We start from the raw sequence: 20,861 nt of genomic DNA, 5'->3' as shown, positions 1-20,861 counted from the left end.
GTCACTAAACTTAGATTAGAAGGTGCCCTCTTAATAGGATTTAGTTGTATTGACAAAATAGTCTTAGTGTAACGCTAAAATGAAGCAATGACGACCAGTAAGAAGATGGGAGCCTCAGTGGTTATCAAACTACCATTTTCCTCAATTACTTAACATTTTGGACCTCCATACCCAACAACTTTATCTTAAAAACAGGATGGAACAAAGGGAGTTGGTTCAGTCTGTCACAATCAGCTAATTTTATATTCAGCACAGGAGATGATGCTAATGCTGCTGGTGTCCTCCAAGAGTCAATCCGTGTTGGTCAAAACCGGCCTTGAATCTAAACTAATTATGACAGATTATATGTCTAGTAGCTACAGTCTCTGGAGTCTTCCATCAGTCACTAACAAAACTATTTCTTTAATCCACAAGCATTTTATTGTTCCAAAACAGCAGATGAATGATACCCAAGAAAGTTCTGTGAACTAATAACGTAGCTTACTTACCTTCTGAGGACAGTAAGGAGGTCTATAATGTGGCATGAAAACAGCCAGAGGAAGGTTATATCCTCTAGTTCCTCTTGCTATGAAGGTTTAATGTACATATTGGAAGTTTCTTTGGACAAAAACATCCACTGAATGAAGGTAACGACTCCAGTCTCTCCTCATACACACCATTTAAAAAGCTGGAACGGTCTACATCAAACAGAAAAAACTGCTTGGTATCTATAGAACAAGCTGATCATCAACTGTTCATCAACAGCATACTTGTAAACATTTTCACCAATGTGACCAGCCAATCAATATAGTTGGAATATTTGTTCATATTTCACATTAACTGGCTACAGTGGGCCATTTTCTCCTTAAGAAATTTCAGTCTAGGGTTTTGCCTGCATAAAGAGATTTTTGGCACCTACAAAACAGTTTTAATCAGCAAAGGAAAATCTGTAGTGTCAAAATGTTAATGAGAGTTTAAAAAAAGAAAAAAAAAGTAGTTTTGTGAATCGGGGTTTCATTTACTCAAGCATAGTAGACATTTCTGTTTATCAAATGGTCAAAAATTACAGGGAAATGCACAGATATCTGTCAAATAAGGTAACACTGACTCATTTCCTTTACTGTACACAGAACGATCATTGTTATTTTTCTGCAGTCACCCCTCAAAGGCCGTTTTCTGAGCCAGGAAAAACCCTGTATGTCTGTGCGCAGGAAAAATGCCTTCCAAAACCCACACATTGGCCTTTCAAGTGGGAAACGCATACGTTAGACTACAAAATAACTAATGTAAATCCATCCAATATTTTATTGAATAAAAGCCCAACACAAATTTACAAAATTTGTCAGTCAACATAAAAATCATTGACCGCGCGTGATGCGCATGTTCATTGTTAAAAATGTACCCATGACAGATGCCTCAATTAACCCTGGTCAAAAACAATCTGAATATCTGCAGCCGCCCACATTCTCACGGAACCCAAAGCCTCGTAAACATTTCTAATGAAAGAAGCACGCTGGATGGATCTGTAAGTATTGTAATTGGGAAGTGATACTTTGAAAACTTCAAAAGAATAACTAAACTTACCAGTGTAAAGAAAAAGTTCGTATGACTGAAAGGACATTTCAGAAACAGTTTGGATCGCCTCACATTTCCTGCCAAAACATCCGTTGAACTCTGACAAGAGAAACTTGCACAAATATATATAAATTGCATCATAGAAATCAGGTGGGTGGTTTAGTCATAGCCATATACATATGCTGTTGCAAATTCCTTCCTTAAAACAATGTTTTTGGCTTCTGTCTGCTTTTGATTGGTGACATTAATGTTCCAAAAACAAAACAAGAACGTGCAAGAGCTTATAGAAGTGACCTAATTTACAACTAAGAGAATATCACTCTGACAACTCACAACACCCCCCCCCCAAAAAAAATACCATTAGAAGCAACTAAGTGGCAATTACAATATGAAAACAAACTAAAGACACAGATAAATTTAGCTACCAAACATGTATGCAAATTAAGTGACAAAACACAGAAGTTCTGTGGTTGCCGAATGTCTTGTCAAAGTAACAACAGACCACGTTTTCAAAGAGCCTTCACTTGATAAAAGGGCACCAAGGATCTAGTTTGCTTGGCATGGCAGAGGATGTGTGTATCAACAGAAGGGCAGAAGACATTCGCTCATGGCACATCCATTCAAACTGAGCTCAAAATCAAACGTCACTGTTCAACTGACTGAAGGAACAAGTTCTTATTCAGTAAGCAGCAACATTCCAAACAGTGCAGACAGAAATGTGTCGCGTGGAGACAGACGCTAAAACACCTCCCATGTCTCACGGTGCATTTCTCCCTGCAGCGCTTTGCATGTTTCAAACCACTAAATAAGCAGGTGAATCTTTTTGTTTTTTCAGAGGGCAACCTTGGTACTTTTTCTCTCTTTCTCTCACAGCCTTGAAAACTAGATTTTGAGCCCCTCAACCCCACTTGCTGTTGTTTGCTGAAGCTAGTCCAAGGAGGGTGGATGTTGGGATGTGTTGGCTGACCGGCAGGCAGCTTCCCTCGAGGTAAGGAGCCAGGCGGAGGGGAGTGTCGCTCTACTCGATCAGCTTCTTTGCCTTGAAGAAGCGCCGCAAGTAGAAGACCTGCCATGTGGCCAGTCCGATGAGACAACACATGGAGAATATGCTGAAGTACAACACGCGTGTGTTGGTGGATTCTGGGAAAAAAACAAAACCAAGACAGTTATCCAATAAGTAACCAATACCAGCTTTACTTTTATTCCCTTCCATGTTTTCTAGGAAAACAAAGCATCTACTTTCAGTGAGCAATTACAGTCTGATCAGCTGTTTATCTACACTGAAGGCCAGAAGTTTAAAGGCAACTTTAAGTTTCAAAACTGACCCATTTTAGTTTAAAAATGGTGAAAATATATATATTTTCAAAGTGAAACTTCTGATGTCCACATTTTCAACACTTTTGGGAAATCTTTGAACATTTTTTGGTGGAAAAAAAGAAATGTTAAGAATGTTCTTAAAGAACATATAAGTTTTACTGATATATATGTAATCACTTAAGATATTTTAAGGATTTTTTTGGAAGATGTTTTCTAATTTATGGAAATATTAACGAAATTTCTTGCCAAATTTGGAGGATTTTTTTAAAATAAAACTTTTAAGGAATTACTGGAATTTTCTTCCTGACGTTTTTGCAAATTTTCAGAAATTTGGGGAATTTTTTTTTTGCTGAATGTTGGATTTTTTTCAGAAAAGGAAATAATATTTTTTGGTGCCCGTAAATGAGGACAACAGGAGGGTTAAAAGGGGAAAACTAATACAAATTAATTAATATGCACCATTTTCCTTCATTTATCTTTAAGTATACATTGATGTTACCAATTGTTGAATAAATGCTACCAAGAGAAAAGAAGGGCTTAGTTTTAGAGTTGGGAAGATACACAGGAGTCACAACTTCAGTGCAAAAGTTAAAAAAAGCAAATCACAGTTTGCATTATTCACTTGAGCTCTTTGGCTTTTGAGAGTTTACACACAAAAATCCCACTAAATCTCAACTGTGTCCATAGAAATGTCTAGAAAGAAACAGAGTAAAGAAACAAGAGCACAGACACAAATACCTGATCATTATAGTAATAATCTATTTTAATAATATGTTTATTTTATTGCAAAGTGCACCAATGAAACCTGTGATCTTTTTGTACATATTCAATCTCGCTTCCAAACATTTAGCCTGTAGTGCATGCGCTGTGTTGTACCATTGGTGTCCCTCATCTCCTCTTCTCTCTTCTTCATATAAGCGAAGTCGTTCACGATGGACTCTGACAGGTCTTCCAGTCGCCTCAGCTCAACCTCAAGAGGCTTCAGTTTCTCCACCTTGGCGATCTGGAGGACAAAATAGAATCTAATTAAACCACCGTCAAGTGATACCCGAGGATCAAACGGCAGAGAAAGTAGTTCTCCCCTTGAAGCAGCGTCATTAAACACTTTGCCCAGCAGGTGTCGCTCTTAAGCTGTGTGTGCGGCTCACAATTAAGGTGTGTTTGAACAAAGTGTGCCTGCCAGTGCATGCCTGAGAACTTTCCTGTTTGAGCTCTGGTGTGAACATAACAGCTGCATCTGAGATGGTGGGGCTTGATGTGTAAAAGAAAACAAACACAGGCGTGGCAGGTTTGTGGTAGAAGCACAGAACGTACCAACCACAGCGTAGTTGTAATATCAATGTACGACGTGTGCAAACGGGACAGAGTGAACAAATTAAAGAGATTGATCTGATGATTGGTGCAACCGTTGTGTTGCTGGAAACTGTCCTTCACTATATGCAGCAGGACATTTATTCATTCAACCTTTACTTAACCCTCGTGTCATCCTGCGGGTCAAAATTGACCTGCTCTAAGTTTGAAAATGTGAGGGAAATTAAAATATTTTCACAGTGAAACTTCTGATGTCCACATTTTCAAAATTTTGGGAAATCTTTGAACATTTGTTTTGGTGGAAAAAGAAATGTTAAACATGTTTCTTTAAGAACATTTACAAAAAAAAAAATCAACCAAAATCCAGCAAAATTCCGTCGGTTTTGGTTGAGTTTTTTGTGAATGTTCCAAAAGCAAATATTAAGTTTTACTGATGTATATGGAATCACTTTAGATATTTTTACTCATTTTTTGAAATATTTTTACTCATTTTTTGAAAATATTTACAAGAATTTCTTGCCAAATTTGGGGGATTTTTTTTAAATAAAACTTTTCAGAGAAACTTAAGGAATTATTGGAATTTTATTCCTGAAGGTTTTTGCAAATTTTCAGAAATTTGGGGAAATGTTTGGATTTTTTTCAGACAAGAAAACAGTATTTTTGGCGCCCTTACATGAGGACAACAGGTGGGTTAACTTAGGCAAATATGGACACAAAAAATGAAGATAAAACAATTATTATTGCTATTTTTTTTTAATTATTGTGAAATTAGGATCTTTCTCAGAGATACTGTGATGCTATTGAGACTAAGCTTGTTGAGATACATGAGATACTATTACAAGCCTGACTGACACACAACAAGGAGGATGAATTTATAAAACCACTGGACACAGTTTAACCTCTGGGTTGGTTTCACTGCATATCATATATCCTAAATTGCAGCCCTTTTTTATTTACGAACTGCATTATTTCAATTTTGCATCTGAAATCAATTATTTATTCAGGCCTACTTCCAACAACAATGTCTCTGTGGTCTCTGTGTGTGCCATTTCATGCCAGCCACAATAATTAACTTCATGGTCTGTGCAGTTTTCACCACACTGGACAGGTCAGCAAATCTGTTTAATCGGTAGGTTAACTGTTCATGTTTGCAACTGTCGTTACAACCTGCCTGAAATCGACCAAAACAACAAAGCATCTCATTTTCCTTCAGTTCAACTCAAATGAACCAAACTAAAGCCTTAAAGGTGTTCAGCAAACCCAGACTTAGACATTTTGCCCATTAGAGGCTTGAATAACGATTCAAATCGGCATGAGATGTCGTTGCGTCACACAATCAAAGAACAAATGCTCTGGATACCTCAGCTTGCATCTGCCAAGTACACATTCTCAAGTATTGTGTAACAGCCAGGGAATCATTTCAGCAAATCAAATACCACCGCACCCTCTACCGAACAGCTTGCAAACGTGTTCACAGTAACGCATGCATCGACGTAGGAGAATACAAGTGAAGGCAAGGGCAACTTCAGCTCCACCCTCCTGCCCACAGACAGGAATGCCCACTCGAGCTCCCCCCTGAACATCCACCAACACACTCACCCAGAACAGAGTGTAATGTTTGTGCAGCGTGTGTGGGCAGGGAGGTGATTCTCAGCTCCCAGGACTTTATCACTTATTATTAAGAGTTACCCGAGGCAGCCAGAGTTAGTGCTAATCCATTCTCCGGGGGAATACTAAGTAATGTGATGATGCACTGTGAATACGTCTCCATGTAGGAAAATACTGAATGATGCAGAGGAAAAGAACCTCCTCCACAGGTTTTTAGATTTTCTGTATTGAGATAACTTGACGTCATTATCAGTGGTGAGAAAAGGAATCCACTTATAAGGACTAAATGTGGCACAAAAATAAGTGAGTGGACCTGATTTGTAATTTCAGGCAACTTTTTAATGTCACTGATGTGACTATTAATCAAAATCTTTATGTCAGTCTTAAGCAACAACTACAGGGAATGTTTTTTGATGTCTTTGGCGTCTCTTGAATCTATCTCAAAGAGAATTTGATAAATGAGGGCAGTCATTCAGACTAGAGGTGTTCTTCTACATTCAACCAAGTGGGTCAATCTGAAGTTTCTCCAGAACTGGAGAACTGTATTTAGGACATCGGGGTACCAGCTAACACTTCCATCACACTGAAGAATACTTTCATGAAAATAAATACGCACCTGTCTAATTTTTCCAAACTAGTACAGTGAAAGCACTGTAAGCTGTAAAATCCCTGCTGCATGACCCATGTCCTACATCCACTGACCTACAAGACATTCCTTATCTACAGGATGTTGATTGTTCCACGACAGCAAACAAGCGTTTCAGACTCTTACCTCTTCATAGTTTTTGGCCTCAACGCCATGCTTCATGTCCAGGTTGACCAGCTGGTCAGGCACCCTTCCAGTTCCTGATTAAAAGAGAGGAAATTTCACCGTCATATAGAAAGTGAGACGGAACATTTAAAATTGTGGTCACACACTGCGGTATGTAAATCGAGTACCTTTCCATTACTGCAGAGACCCTCATTTGCATGTCTGCAGAGAAACTTCTCACTGTCACTGCATTTATGTTTTTGTTTGATTGTACACTACTGTTCTAAAACACTTAGAAGTGTCCTAATTTTTGAAAGAAAAGCCTTTTTTTTTAATGAAGATCCCATTCAATTAATCAAAAACGCAGTCCAGACATTGTTAATGTGGTAAATGACTATTCTAGCTGCAAACGGCTGATTTTTAATGGAATATCTCCATAGGGGTACAGAGGAACATTTCCAGCAACCATCACTCCTGTGTTCTAATGCTACATTGTGTTAGCTAATGGTGTTGAAAGGCTCATTGATGATTAGAAAACCCTTGTGCAGTTATGTTAGCACATGGATAAAAGTGTGCATTTTCATGGAAAACATGAAATTGCCTGGGTGACCTCAAACTTTTGAATGGTAGTGAAAATCAACACAAAAATATTACTTTCTGTTCATCTTCAAATCCACACTTCATTCCTATCACAGCAATAAAATATATTGATTTTATTTCTAAAGAAAGTGACTTAAAACATTCATAAACTCTGACACTGAAACCTAATTGTATGTGGATAACAACAGCTGAAGAAACTGCTCCTGGACTGAATACATTTGGTTAATGTGTCTTGAACTAACTGATCATTTTGTGTCTGTGAGCTGCCAAGCTGTGAGGGTTTAATCCCTTACCCATGGGTGACTTGCTCTCGAAGCAAACCTCAAACATGTCATAGTCCTCCGTGGTGAATGCAAACTTTCCTTTTGTTGCATCTTCCTTGGAGTAAAGAGTGTGGCTGGAGGAGTCTGTGATCTACAAATTGAAAGAAGCAATGTAATGAATATAATTTTAGGTCATTTTGGGTGAAAAACATCAAATATTTTCTGAATCATGCATCTCAAATTAGGTTTTAATGTTTTAAAATCAATTTTAACATACGGTAACCTAATTGAAATAAAAGACGATATTGCAGATGAAAACAGATGAAGCATCACATTTGTCTGCAGTGTTTGCAGTGGCAGCTGTTAGAATATTAGTACTGTGAAACCTAATAAGGAATATATTAAATGAAGATGCAGCGGGTCAACAACAATGTAAAAGCAGACATTCTTTTCTGGTGCATGAAGAAAACACTCAGCTCTACCTGTTCATTTAAATAACATCATACACCAGCTGTGTTTGCCATGAAGAAGCTAACATGCTAACGTGGCTAGCTTGTGTCAGCCAGCTGAATGGACGCTAAGACTGACGTGTAACAGCAGCGCAGCACAGACGTTGACACTGATGGGATTATTACACCTATTAAAACACATTGATTTACAAATAAACCCATACACTCGGTGATACAAGAGGTACTGACTGGTGTTTGAATAATCTGAGTGTATGTCAAGACACAAATTACGCCAAAATAGTCTCAATGAGAACGTTAGCAAGCACTGACGTGAGCTAGCTAGCTAATTAGCTACTGAAACCAGGAAGCCGAGTTTTTCGGGGCCTAGGTTAGCTTCAGTGCTAACAACATTTCTCACACATTTCAGCCAAACTCCAGACAGTTTAAACAACCAGCCGTGGTTTCACTGCGCCTCACTTCACCTTAGACGTGGACAGAGTGAAGCCATTTCGGCCTCACATACACACTCAGTTTGGTTATGTGCGGCTAGCCGGAAGCCTGTGCTCACCTTCAGGTTAGTTTTCGTGTTCGCCTGTTCGCTAATTTCATACTCCCCCGTCACCAGCACGTCTTTGTGGATCTCCTCCCGTAAACACTTTCTGGAGTTGACCGGTAAAAAGAATGAAATTGAAAACACCGATTCAAAAAGAACCGGTAGCAACAGCAGCGCAGTGACTCGAGCCATGACTACCATCAACCAACCGACCAACCAGCCCGTGCCAGCCCACCAGCTTAACACCGAGTTCCAGCTCACACTGCCGGCCTCGCTGAGCGCTTCAGCGCCGCCGCCGACTCGGAGGAGAACTAATGACCCGGTTACCGAGACCTGGCGGTGGGGTCAAAGAGTGTTCACATAAACATTGTTGGACGGATTAGAACAATTTTAGAAACACAAAGAAAGTGTACACAGCATTAGGTTGATGTTTTAAAGTTGTGGCTCATTTGTCATACACTATAAAAGGTACCATTTAGTTAAATGCATAATTACACGTAAAATCTAACTTTTTAAAGTTGCAAACATTATTTTTTATGCTTTGGTTTGGCACAATAGTGCTGGTAATTATGTCAACTAAATATTTATGTGTAACTTAAACTCATAGCTATTTCTGTGTTGCTTGCCTTGCAACTAAATTTAATTAATGTCTTTTCATTGTAAGTCCCCTCCACCGTCTACCAAACATGTCCGGACACTTTCAGACAGCAGCAATTTCGGAAATATTTCCAACTGCAGTACTCCTCCTGGACAGGAGACTGAACAAACGCCAGTCCAAGATTTTTCTAAAACACATTTCAGTTAACTGGAAAACAAAAGAACAACTAGGCTTTAGAAAGAAAAAAACACCCACACCAAATTCCTAAAATGATATTGTGTGCTTGCAAAACTAACTATAATAAAGTTAGTATATCAAGTAAACATCTTTAGTTTGAGCCTTGTGTTTATTGAGAGTGGGAGGTCTACAGCACTGAGTCAGCTGCTCTCACAAGGTGTTGTTTTTGCATTGCAATAATTATTCAGAACTTCTTTAAAAAAATCATCTCTCTCCATGATATTTTAAAGGACAACACTGGAACTTATGCAAACTGACAACAAGCAAACATACCCTGAAACCGAAAACTGAACAGAGGAACATTTCCAGCAACCATCACTCCTGTGTTTTAATGTGTTGAAAGGCTCATTGATGATTAGAAAACTTTTGTACAGTTATGTTAGCACATGAATAAAAGTGTGAATTTTCACGGAAAACAAGAAATTGCCTGGGTGACCCCAAACCTTTGAGTGTTCATGTACTTAACAAATGTTTTTAACATGCATCATTTATGAAAAACAAGTGAATTATCCTCATTGAACCATGATTTGTGAGAGGTAAAGAACACAAATACACCAAATATTTATAGAAGTGATTAGTAATGGAGTTAAAAATGACATATAAACAGTGTTTCTTGTCAAACTGACCCAGAAACATTATTGCTGTTCCTCAGAAACTAACTTATCAGGAGGGTAAATGAGGCCAACTTGCGGCTCCTTGCTGGCAAACTTTTACTGAGTGACGAAGTGTTGCAGAGATGTGCAGCTAGTTGGGCCGTTCAGAGTATCAGGAAATAAAATACAGTGAGTAAGAGTCATTTTCAGGACTTCCCTGGCGTAGACTCGATGTGTTTGAGCACGTGGACCAGCAACACTAGCGTCAGAGGGGGATGAGTGGGAGAATCACTGAGCAAGCTGGCTATTGTTGGACCGACCAACACAGTTTCCAGCGTAAAATGTGGAAGGGATTTCTCTACTGTGGTAATTCCAGATCAGATTTTTTCACATCGTTTATCATATTTGTATTTACACATGAAGACTAATCCGATAAGTTGTTTGCAAGGGGAACACATTGCCGTTTGCACGCATTTAAGCATCATGCCCCCCTCCAAGGAGAGTTTCTATTTCAGAAAGGCTTCAAGCTATCCTAGCAGAGTCCTGGAAAGATCAAATGCTCTGAAGTAGGATGCCAACTGTGCAAACCCACCTTTAACCTTGACGTTTTGGGGATGATGGCAGCTTAAAGAAGTGCTCAGGAGAGGAAATGGAAGGGACCAAGACAAAGGGGAGCGCCATAGTACAGTGCAATAGATGGTGAATACAGCACCTGCTTATTTCCTAGTTGGTGTTGGTGCTCTCACTTCTAAACCTCCTGTGATGTGCGTCATCCATTAGTGTTTCTCAGGATGACGACAGCACCTTCTTCTGTCTCTGAGTTTGGCTGGTTGGCTGCTAGTTAATATATTTTGAAAATCCGCAGTGTAACTTTGAATATTTGTAAGAAAAAAATAAGCTAATCTCAGAATAAAATGCTACATTTTCCTAATCTTGTTCATGCACTTGGCCTGTGTAGGACCCCTAATATTTGACTGCCTCTTGATGGATGACATTTATTTTAATATGGTGGTAGACTCTTATACTATCTGTTGCCAATCAGCTGTTACAAAAGACTGAAACTACTTTACCCAAGTAGAAACACTGACATATTTCACCCTAGTGCAACATCAGTGTATGCAAACTTGTGCATTATGAGCATTTTACATGTACAAGAATGCATGCAACATCAGTATTTTTTACTCCCGGAAGAGTCTGTGTAATACCAGAGCTTTCCTACGTATGCTAACAGAATAATCCTGTGCAATGTCGTAGCTTTCAACATCCACTGGAACTTGTGCAAGATCTGAATTTCTACATACGGACAAATCCGTACAATGTCAACAGTATGTACACTACTGTTCAAAAGTTTGGGGTCATCCAGGCAATCTAATGTTTTCCATGAAAACTCAAACTTTTATTCATGTGCTAACATAACTGCACAAGGGTTTTCTAATCATCAATGAGCCTTTCAGCAGCATTAGCTAACACAATGTAGCATTAGAACAGGAGTGATGGTTGCTGGAAATGTTCCTCTGTACCCCTATGGAGATATTCCATTAAAAATCATCTGTTTCCAGCTAGAATAGTCATTTAACACATTAACAATGTCTAGACTGGATTTCTGATTGATTTAATGCTATCATCATTGAAAAAAACAGCTTTTCTTTCATAAATAAGGACATTTCTAAGTGACTCCAAACTTTTGAACGGTATTGTATTTTTATTTCTTTACATCAAACCAGATGTCCCTGCGTAGATGCCTCCTCCTATAGTCTGTGAGCAAGCCCTGATTGCAAAATTTAGACCTTTTCAGTGACTAATGTTAATTTCAAAATGATCCTTAATCCCTTAAGTTCAGTGACTTTGTGTAAATACTACTGACCCATTTCTGGGTTGACTAAATATGCAAGAGAAGCTTTACATGTCACTGTTTGTAGCACAGGACTTCTATCTTCTGCTGGAGGGGGCGGCATTAAAAGTTTTTTTGGGGGGTGAGGGGCATAAATGAAGCATATATTCACCTCCAGCATGGCGGGGGTTTAAATGATGAGTGGCGGAGAAGGAGTGGGAAGATGCATGTGTTGTGTTATGTGATTTTGTTACATATTGGTGGTAAAATATACCTTCTTATGCTTATAAATCTCACTAATTAAGACACCTCTTATGCAACATAGACATTTCCTCTGATTATTAATGTGCACAGATGTACTGTACATATTTAACAGCCCTTCTGGTGCTAATAGACTCATAGAAACCTCTGAGGAGGGCATAATTTACCAAAGCACAAAAAATAGTTTAAAAAATGAATAGAATCTGCTTCATCTCTACTGCTACAGCTTCATCCTGCAGTGCAGTGAGACCCACAGCAGATTAATCAGGATTTTTCACAGCAATCCTAGATATAAGATGGTGACTTCTTGTCTTCTAAATGTTCCCAATTAGCTTATTGATCTTAATGTTTTAATGAAAAACGCTTCGCAGTAATTGCATAATATTCCATCCAGCATATGATTGGTAAATCCGGATTATGAAACAGACATATCATACCTGGTGTTGGTTAGGGTATTTTGAAAATCCCAAAAGCTATTATTTTTCTGTCAGCAGCTCAGGGATTACCCAATTATATATGATAGAGCTGTCCAGTTTCCAGGGAAACATCCTTGTTACTGATCCCATGAGACGAGCCGGGGACACGCTGCTGAGTGGGGAGTCTGGCGCTAGGTGAACAGTAATTATTGGACAGAGAAATCCCTCCAGTATTGTAGCTTAGTGCGTCAAATAACCTCCAAGAATAGCATGTTACACACTGCTCCGTGCTGCTGGGCTTTTAGGCTAGAGAGGAAATTCACGAAACTGTATGTGCGTCATTTACCTGAATAATTACATTTTTCCATGCTTTCTTAAATGTGAATGTCACACTTGGTCATTCAAATGATGTGAATTTGAACCCTACAGTACATTTTGGGGGATATTTGTTATGGATTAAACATTTCAAGGAGGGATATGTAGCCTGGAATTCACTTGGAAAGTCCTTCGGTAATCTCACTATTGATTTACTAACCTTTTTATTACCTCTGGGCACAGTTTCAGAATTACATGTCAGGCCTACGTTGCAGAATCGAACACTTCCTTAAAAGAACACGTCTGCTGACGCAAGTGTCTACACACCCTTCCACTAACTGCTGTCATTTTGTGAGTTATGGTTGTTATCACTTCCAGATAGTGAAAATACAAACACGGAGCAGACATATACTAATAACAGCCACAATCTAGACTGAGCGTTGATTGTCACACGCTGTCATCGATTAACTCACCAACATGTGTCACAGAAACTTGTAATTATGGATTGTCTGCATTGTAAAACCAAAATCATGGGAGTAAAAGAGTCATTCCAGAATTGGAGGGCATTTGGGCTTCAGAATTTTTGAGAAATTCACCTTCTCTTTTACAATCAAAGGCTTGATTGGCTCAGCTTCCACATCAATGGTACCATTTTTATTCCATGTTTTACTGGTTTGATAACCCTACTTCAATCACAGTAACACAGTAATCCATGCTAATGTGATCTTTTTCTCAGCAGTAGAAGCTAGATATTTAGCTAGCTGTTACTGCTGACCAAGACGACAAACTGACTGATGGAAAACAGTCAAAAGAATTAGTCTGATGCTGATAATATGAGGCAGAGTGAGACATTCAATCAAGGCTGACAATGTTATGAAAACATGAAAAATAGAAGAGAGGACATAGCTTTGCTCTACCCATTCTCCTGAAAACTGTTTGATGACAAAAACAAGACACAAAATGTCAAAAACTAGACACGAAACGACAGAATCGCAACTGAAAATGACAAAAACAAGACATGAAATGACAAAAACGAGACACAAAATGAGAAAAACGACACATAAAATCATATAAACGAGACACAAAATGACAAAAATGAGACAAAATGACAAAAACGAGACATAAAACGATAAAAACATCATCAACAGGGCTGTTGTAGGACACACGTTCCATGTGTAATAACTATTATGTAAAATATTATGTTGATTAAAAAATTCTCCACGATTACAAGAAACATCAACGGAAAAATAATACAATAAAGGAAATTTAAATATAATTTGAGATTGAGATTCAATTTGGTCATCAGGGGGGTGGGGCAAGAGAAAAATGGCATTTTAGGGGGAACTGCAGACTTATTTGGTATTTTGTAAATATTTTCAAACATTCTTTTCACCTATGTTTGTTTTTTTGTAGATTTGATCTCAGGACAAGTACATTCAAACAAGAAGTGCATGCTTTAGTATTTTGCACATGGATTATTTGAAATTTGGTGGGTGGGAGGTAAAATGTCCTCCAATCCTGGAATGACCCAAAACAAAGACGTCAGAAGCGGACGTAAAACTGAGCTTGCTTTGTCACTCGTTTCAATAAAAGTCTAATTCGGTGTCAGTGTAAATGCACAACTTTGCCGCTCTCAGAGGAAGAAATGCTGTATCTATGGTTGCTCAAAGCTCTCAGCTAAAGAAGGTATCAGGGGAAGGGTTTCTGTGAACATGGAGCCGAGCCAAACGGAGCTCTTGTTGTCGTGGCATGTAGGCGAACTCGGCTGTTTCATCATCGCTGTGCTCACAATTACGCCGAGGCAGGGATCTCTGTCTGTCTCCCTCCCTGCCATCCTTTTATACTCATCATTTTCTCCCTTCCTCATCCTCATCCTCTTCCTCCTCCTCCTCCTCCTGCCTTGCTCTTGCTCTCACTTTTCCTCCTGCCTTTCTATCAGGCGTACGCTGCCTGGTTCCTCCCCTGGGTTGCAGCACCGACGCAGGTTGGCGTCATAGCGGGCTAATTTTACTGCTGTTGATGCTGATGTTAAAAGAAGCAATAGGCACCTGCTATTTCTGCCGCTACCCCATCTCCCTGGGCCCTGCACAGAGGTATTAATAGATGGAGTTATTAGGCGCTGCATGGTCGCACATTGAGGCTTTGTTGAGGGGAAGACAAAAAAGAGGTTCTGCTTTAAGTGCAAAGGAACACAGATACCCAGAATTCAGCTGTTACGCAACAGCACTGCCAGGGCAAAACAAGACACTCCTTTCTGCAAAGAGTGAATCAAAGAAGTACGGCTTTGCAAGTTCAGTTCTTTAAAGCGTGTCTTTTAATTTACTTTGGAGGAGGAGGAGGCCGTACAGGAAGCAGAGTGCCAACTTGTGTCCTGTTGCACAAAAGGGTGTGACCGCACTGGAAGGGCTCAAACGTCACAGCTTAGTTAACTATTGTGCGACGGTAGTCTTCCACAGAGCACGTCCCTCACACACCCAGATCATTTCCAGGGTAAAGGTGTTGGGCAACCTGCTCGCTGATGATGATTCTGAACGTGATGATATGCTGATTCAAGGTGAAACAGGCAAGTCAGGTGAAATATCGACAAGAACAACGGAAGGATGAGGAAAGGTTTGATGACAAACTGTGAAACAATAAGGCGTTGCACAAGTGGAATAATTTCTTTACAAAGCCGCTAATGGGGACATAAAGTCGTGGAAAAATTCTATTACTTCTACTAAACCCAGCAGAAGAGTAACAAAAGATCACCCTGCCAGATTTATTAGAAATGGAATTAATCACCAACTGTCGTGTTAGTAATTTAATGAATTCACAAATCGGTCTTAAGAGAACAGCTACAGTGGGCCTGTTAGAGCTACAACTAGAGATTATTACTCCAACAAGGAATGATGGAGATATGTGACAATTGGCGTACGTTTGTCTGCCTGTTTGTCTGTTAGCAACATTATTCAAAAACGGACTAACAAATTTGGATGAAATTTTCAGGGAAGGTCAGAAATAACACAAGGACCAAGAGATTAGATTTTAGCAGTGATGCAGCTTATAGTCTGGATCCACAGATTTGTTAAAGATTTCTGTATCAGTGCGAGATAGCGGGGGCAGCACAGTAGCTTGGTGGTTAGCACTTTTGCAGCTAGCAGATCCCCGGGTTGTGTACCCAGCCTACGGGGATCTTTCTGCATGAAGTTTGTATGTTCTCCCTGTGCATGTGTGGGTTTTCTCCGGGTTCTCTGGCTTCCTCCCACAGTCCAAAAATATGCTGAGGTTAATTGGTAACTCTAAATTTGCCATAGGTGTGAATGTGAGTGTGATTGTTTGTCTCTATCTGTAGCTCTGTGACAGACTGTTACCTATCCAGGTGTCTCCTGCCTTCACCCTAGGTTAGCTGGGATAGACTCGAGCCCCCGTAACCCTAATGAGGATTAAAAGGTGTACAGACTATTAATGGATGGTGAGATAGCAGCCTAGCATCACTGTATGACAACAAGTAAACACTACGTACATGATTGTGATCCTACTACAAATCCAACACTGTGGACTTATCAGGACTTACAGTATCGATCGTAAATCATACAAGAAACAACAACAATTGTGGGGGTGTTTTCGAATCCCATCAATTCCTGCTGCCTGCTACATATTTAGGTCATGCGATTCAGGATCCCTACATAACGTACACATGCATAACACACACCTGTGCTCAGTGCAAGGTCATTTTGTTTGTGGGTACATCTATATTAAAAGCCATATTCTATGTTGTCGTGATTTCAGTCACAAATCTTTCACGATTTCTGCCATCGGAAATAATATAACTGAGCAGCCTTGGAGGAGTCTGCGCTCTCTGAGTGCTTCTCTTGTTTAAATATAGGTTGATTATTTTCTGGCAATCAACATTTTTTGGACACATTATGAGGAAAAAGACCCTGGAACATATTGTCACAAACCAAAGAACTAATGTGAAGAGAGGCCGAGGCGGATGCGGAATGAAAATGATAGACGGACTGCCACCATAGAGACACATGCAACGGCAACAGTCACAACTCAGAAAGTAAAAGACCAGATTAGATGGACAGAAATGATTGCCTACGCAGAATGCCATGGCACTTGATTTATTGATTGATTGATTTTCTGGATATTTTTGAGCAGTTGTTTGGTCTCTAAAGTGTCAGGAAGTGGTGCAAAATATCGATCAGTTTTCTCAAAACCGATAATGATTTGCCAAATGTCTTGTTTTGTCCAAATAAATTCAGTTTAATGGCAAAAAGGAGTAAAGAAACCAGAAAAAATCACATTTAATAGGCTGGACTCATAGAATTTAGATAATTTTTCTTTAAAAGGAACTTCCAATACCCTACAGAGGATAAATTGGTGTACAGAAAATGGATGGATGGAAGTACTTATAGTAATAATTCTAAGAGTTGCCAATTTATATGACAACTAATTGTTTTTTTTTTTTTTGATTAACTGGTGCAGTTCTATAGATCCTTGCAGGCCTTCTATTGGAAAAAGACAGTCTGCCTGATGTGTAAATCACATTTCTCGACCATCGTCTTTAGAATCGGGTGACCTTTTCATCTAGCAGGACATTTGGATGCAGTGTTGGCAGCTGTTAATATCGAGCCCTGCTGCTCCAGAAGGTGCATTCAGAGAGCTGGAACAGGCAGAATAAAAATACCACTTTGCAGACAGCCACTTTACACCTCATGTCCACTTGTCTGCAAGCGCTCCATTTGCACTAAGTCGAAACTGCTGTCTGTCTGCACCTCTATGAATTATTTCTCATTCCCCCTCTTTTTTTTTGGTTGTTTCTTGCATTGTGCTGGAGCTAACTCAGATGCGTCTGTGGGAGGTGATATTTGGGCGATTTCAGATCTTCCGAGGGAACAGAATAAATTACCAGACGGATCTTGCTGCCATTTCTCTTGTGTAACTATGCGGCTGTCGCGCAAAAAAAAGAGATGTGAAAATTTGAATCTCGTCGAAAGCAAAGCAGCAGATTTCCCCGTTTTCACGTCAAGATTCAGACCGACGTCCTCTGCAGGGAGACGGACGTGTTTTAAGCAGAGAAAGGTGTCTCTCTGTTCGACTTTCTTGCTGCCAGCGGCGGCACTTTCTTCAGCATGGACTTCTAAATTTGGGCACGGAAATGAAACGTCATCGCGCACGGCTTTGCAAATTAAAAAAAAAATGGAAAGAACGCACTGACGTAGGGAGCCCTGACGTATAGTTAACCTTGGCAACAGACGGAACAATAAATAGAGCCAGTGGAGGTGCAGGGAAAAATACTGCTATCCCTTATACAGGCTAATTTTAGACATTATTTTAATTGTCTTTTGAGACAGTCTGTGCTAACACTGCAGCTGCTTCTGGCTGAAACTGAGAACATAGATGTAAATGTGTGTGTGGAAAAGTGAGCCACAAATGCAACCAAGACGAGTGACTGAATTTAAATATCACTATCTTTTTTATTTACATATCATACAAACAAACATTCATCTTTACTCTCTGTGTAAAAAAATAAATTTCATAAATTAAAACCACTAATGTTTTCACAGAAAACTTCATACTGGGGGGTATAGACCACTCAGACCATGGTTAAGACAAAGCACGTCAGTTGTTTTTTGTTTTTTTCTTCACAAACAGTTTCACAATTACTCTCACATTCCATTAACCAGAAAACAAACTGGATAAATAATAACTATTGCTCTGAGCACACATCAATATACAACAAGTTGTGTTATCTAGCACCTTGAAATCATATAGGAACTCATAAAACGACTAGGTGGTATTAGTTGAAACATGCTCTTTTTTTCTTCTTTTTTTTTCTTAAACTTGCTACATTGGTGTAATATAGGCAAGTACAGATGAAGGCAGATAAAATTATAAATAGTTTGCTTCCTGGTACAAGTCCATTCCATAGCCCTGTGATCTGCACATCTATCTCTTACATCAAGACAACAATGTGCTTGGTAGGAAGAAATGATTGTTTGTGGAAGAGTCTTTAGAGGGCCAGCAGGGTGGGTGAGCTGAGGGAGTCGGAGGACTGGTCGTTGCTGCTGCTTCCTCTCCTGTGGGCGATGCCGCAGGTGGGGAAGGTCTCCGCCTCGGGGAAGGAGAACACAAACGAGGACGTGTAGGTGGAGCAGGCCGGGGTGCAGGTCACCACTGGCGTGCACAGGGGCTCCAAGTCAGTGCCGTTGGAGGCAGCGTGAAGCGGCTCCCAGTCCTGACTCGTGTACAGGGAGTTGGACAGGTCCACCTCCGGCACCGACCTCGCCGTCTCCATTTCCGTCTTCGCCAGCAGGTCCAGAGACTCCTCCAGAACGGAGGCCTCCAGGTCGGACATCTTGACCGAGCTGGAGACGGTGGCGGTGGAGAGGACGGGGCTGGAGCTGGAGAAGATGGAGTTGGAGGTGGAGGTGAAGGCGGGCTGGCTGGTGGTCATGGTGGTGGTCTGCTGATGGGAGGACACGGCGGTGGAGGAGGAGAGGCAGGGGTGTGCGGCTGAGATGGTGACCATGGGGAAGTCCGTGTCCAGCTCCGATGGGATTTTGCAGATGGGCTGGTGCGCGGCCAGGATGAACTCCAGCCTCTCCTTCTCCTTCAGCAGATTGGCAATATCATTCTGCAGGCTGGACTTCTCATCCTCCAGCTGATCGGTTTCCTGCAAGCGGAGAGGAACGGAGGAAGTGGCATTAAGTTGGCTGTTCTAACGCTGCTATTAGCTCTGGCAGTAAATACATCCTGATGAATGATGGTAAATCTGGTGGGATACTTACAGCTTGCAGAGTGTCGGTAAGCTCTCGCCTCCTGTTGCGGCATTTAGCTGCTGCCTGCTTGTTCCTCTCTCTGCGAATTCTCTTCTTTTCTTCCTCCTCAGGTGTTATCTGCACATGGAAGGAAAAGAAAGGTTCAGACTCCAGCTCTGTGACATACCATAAAAATATGGATTTCTGCTTGTTATGTAACACTTTGAGGGACATGAGCAGATTGTATTTACCTGTTCAGCTCTGCCTCTCTTTGGAGCCCTGGATGCTGCAGACTTCATGGCTGGTCTGGAGTAGGCAGGGCTGGGGCTGGAGCTGTAGGGGGGAGCTCTGTGAGAAGGGGCCACCGAGGAGATCAAAGGCTGGACCATCCACTGCAGGTCTGGGCTGGTGGAGATGGCCGTGACGGTGGGGATGAAGGAGGCACTTGCTGCTGTCAGGTCAGTGAAATCCTGGAGAAATGAAGGAAAGGGGATTTGTCAGGACACTTTCAGGACTGGCGGAGGATTTATAAAAAGCTGGACGGTTTAAAAATATCCTTATGATGTCAACCATGACGTTACACTCTCTCTATGGAGTTTCCAGGTGGATGAATGAAGATTGCCCTGCAGTGTGTGGTGTGCAGTGCAAGTCAGCAGGATGTTTCAGCCTTTTATTTATCATCTAACTTTATGTTTAAGCTTTAATCTGATGCATTTCAACAAGTTATCCACAAAGAAAAAGTGAAACAGGCTATCAAGAGCTGGGTTAAAGTAAAGATTTGATAACATTTATAAGTGGACGTACCTGAGACTGGGGTGATCCCAAGCTGGAGTAAGACCCCGCTGGGGACGGGTAGTATCCGTCAGCAGAGGGTGAAGCGGTGCTGCAGCGGGAGGAAGAGTCGCACTCCGTGTTGAAAGTAGTGAACATCATCGTTCCCAATAGAAAAAAACAAGTAAAATCAAGCAGAAAGATCCAGACAAAGTCTACCGATGGGGGATGTCAAGTTCGAAGTGAGGAAATCCCTTTAAGTAGGCTTGTGGTAAACTCTTTAAAGCGCTGCTCCTGGTTTGTTTCCTCTTGTCGTTGCTCTGCTACTGAAAGTTAAACTGCCAACTCTGAGCGGTCGGAGTGCCTTTATAGCCGCGCTGCAGGTCGGATGACGTCTCCGAAGCGGTAGCACCGCCCCGGGAAGCGATAACAACCAAAACACCGACATAACAACGCGATAATAAACCCACTACTGCTCCAACTTTCCTCAAATACACCTAAAACACAACACAAAATGTCTCATTTTAAGTACAAACAGGGAAAAATCACCGTTTAAACTGTTATTCTTAAGGCAACCCTCAAGAAATGGAATATTCCAGAAACGGGATCCCCGATACGTCATTTCCCAAATATGGTGCATCCTGTAAAAGGGGCGGACCTTGCTGGGAAATACACCATCCGAGATTG

General features: G+C 40.7%; 2 protein-coding genes across 2 annotated transcripts; both read right to left on the bottom strand.

Moving 5' to 3' along the window:
* Positions 1–1,261: 1,261 nt before the first annotated feature.
* tmed10 (transmembrane p24 trafficking protein 10) lies at positions 1,262–8,662 on the bottom strand. Its single transcript, XM_022205691.2, has 5 exons — positions 8,422–8,662; positions 7,435–7,555; positions 6,563–6,636; positions 3,748–3,874; positions 1,262–2,694 (listed from the first exon to the last, which is right to left on the bottom strand). Exons 1-5 carry the CDS (start codon positions 8,605–8,607, stop codon positions 2,573–2,575), a joined length of 630 nt encoding a protein of 209 aa, XP_022061383.1. The 5' UTR covers positions 8,608–8,662; the 3' UTR covers positions 1,262–2,572.
* Positions 8,663–18,095: 9,433 nt separating this feature from the next.
* Positions 18,096–20,521, bottom strand: LOC110958954 (protein c-Fos-like). Its single transcript, XM_022205692.2, has 4 exons — positions 20,208–20,521; positions 19,655–19,873; positions 19,434–19,541; positions 18,096–19,318 (listed from the first exon to the last, which is right to left on the bottom strand). Exons 1-4 carry the CDS (start codon positions 20,334–20,336, stop codon positions 18,656–18,658), a joined length of 1,119 nt encoding a protein of 372 aa, XP_022061384.1. The 5' UTR covers positions 20,337–20,521; the 3' UTR covers positions 18,096–18,655.
* Between the last annotated feature and the right edge of the window lie 340 nt (positions 20,522–20,861).

This window comes from Acanthochromis polyacanthus, chromosome 16 (assembly GCF_021347895.1).
Source record: "Acanthochromis polyacanthus isolate Apoly-LR-REF ecotype Palm Island chromosome 16, KAUST_Apoly_ChrSc, whole genome shotgun sequence".
Classification (NCBI taxonomy): Eukaryota; Metazoa; Chordata; class Actinopteri; family Pomacentridae; genus Acanthochromis; species Acanthochromis polyacanthus.
The sequence above is the reverse complement of the archived record's forward strand: the minus strand, read 5'-3'. Positions and strand labels throughout refer to the sequence as shown.

Bases quoted from the DNA above. Each gene is read 5' to 3' on its own strand.
- tmed10 (XM_022205691.2), bottom strand. From the start codon at position 8,607: ATGGTAGTCATGGCTCGAGTCACTGCGCTGCTGTTGCTACCGGTTCTT. The intron at 7,556-8,421 runs GTGAGCACAGGC...TTCAATTTGTAG, and splicing joins ACACGAAAACTAACCTGAAG to ATCACAGACTCCTCCAGCCA. The intron at 6,637-7,434 runs GTAAGGGATTAA...TCTTTTAATCAG, and splicing joins CGAGAGCAAGTCACCCATGG to GAACTGGAAGGGTGCCTGAC.
- LOC110958954 (XM_022205692.2), bottom strand. From the start codon at position 20,336: ATGATGTTCACTACTTTCAACACGGAGTGCGACTCTTCCTCCCGCTGC. The intron at 19,874-20,207 runs GTACGTCCACTT...TCATTTCTCCAG, and splicing joins TGGGATCACCCCAGTCTCAG to GATTTCACTGACCTGACAGC. The intron at 19,542-19,654 runs GTAAATACAATC...TTCCATGTGCAG, and splicing joins AGAGAGGCAGAGCTGAACAG to ATAACACCTGAGGAGGAAGA.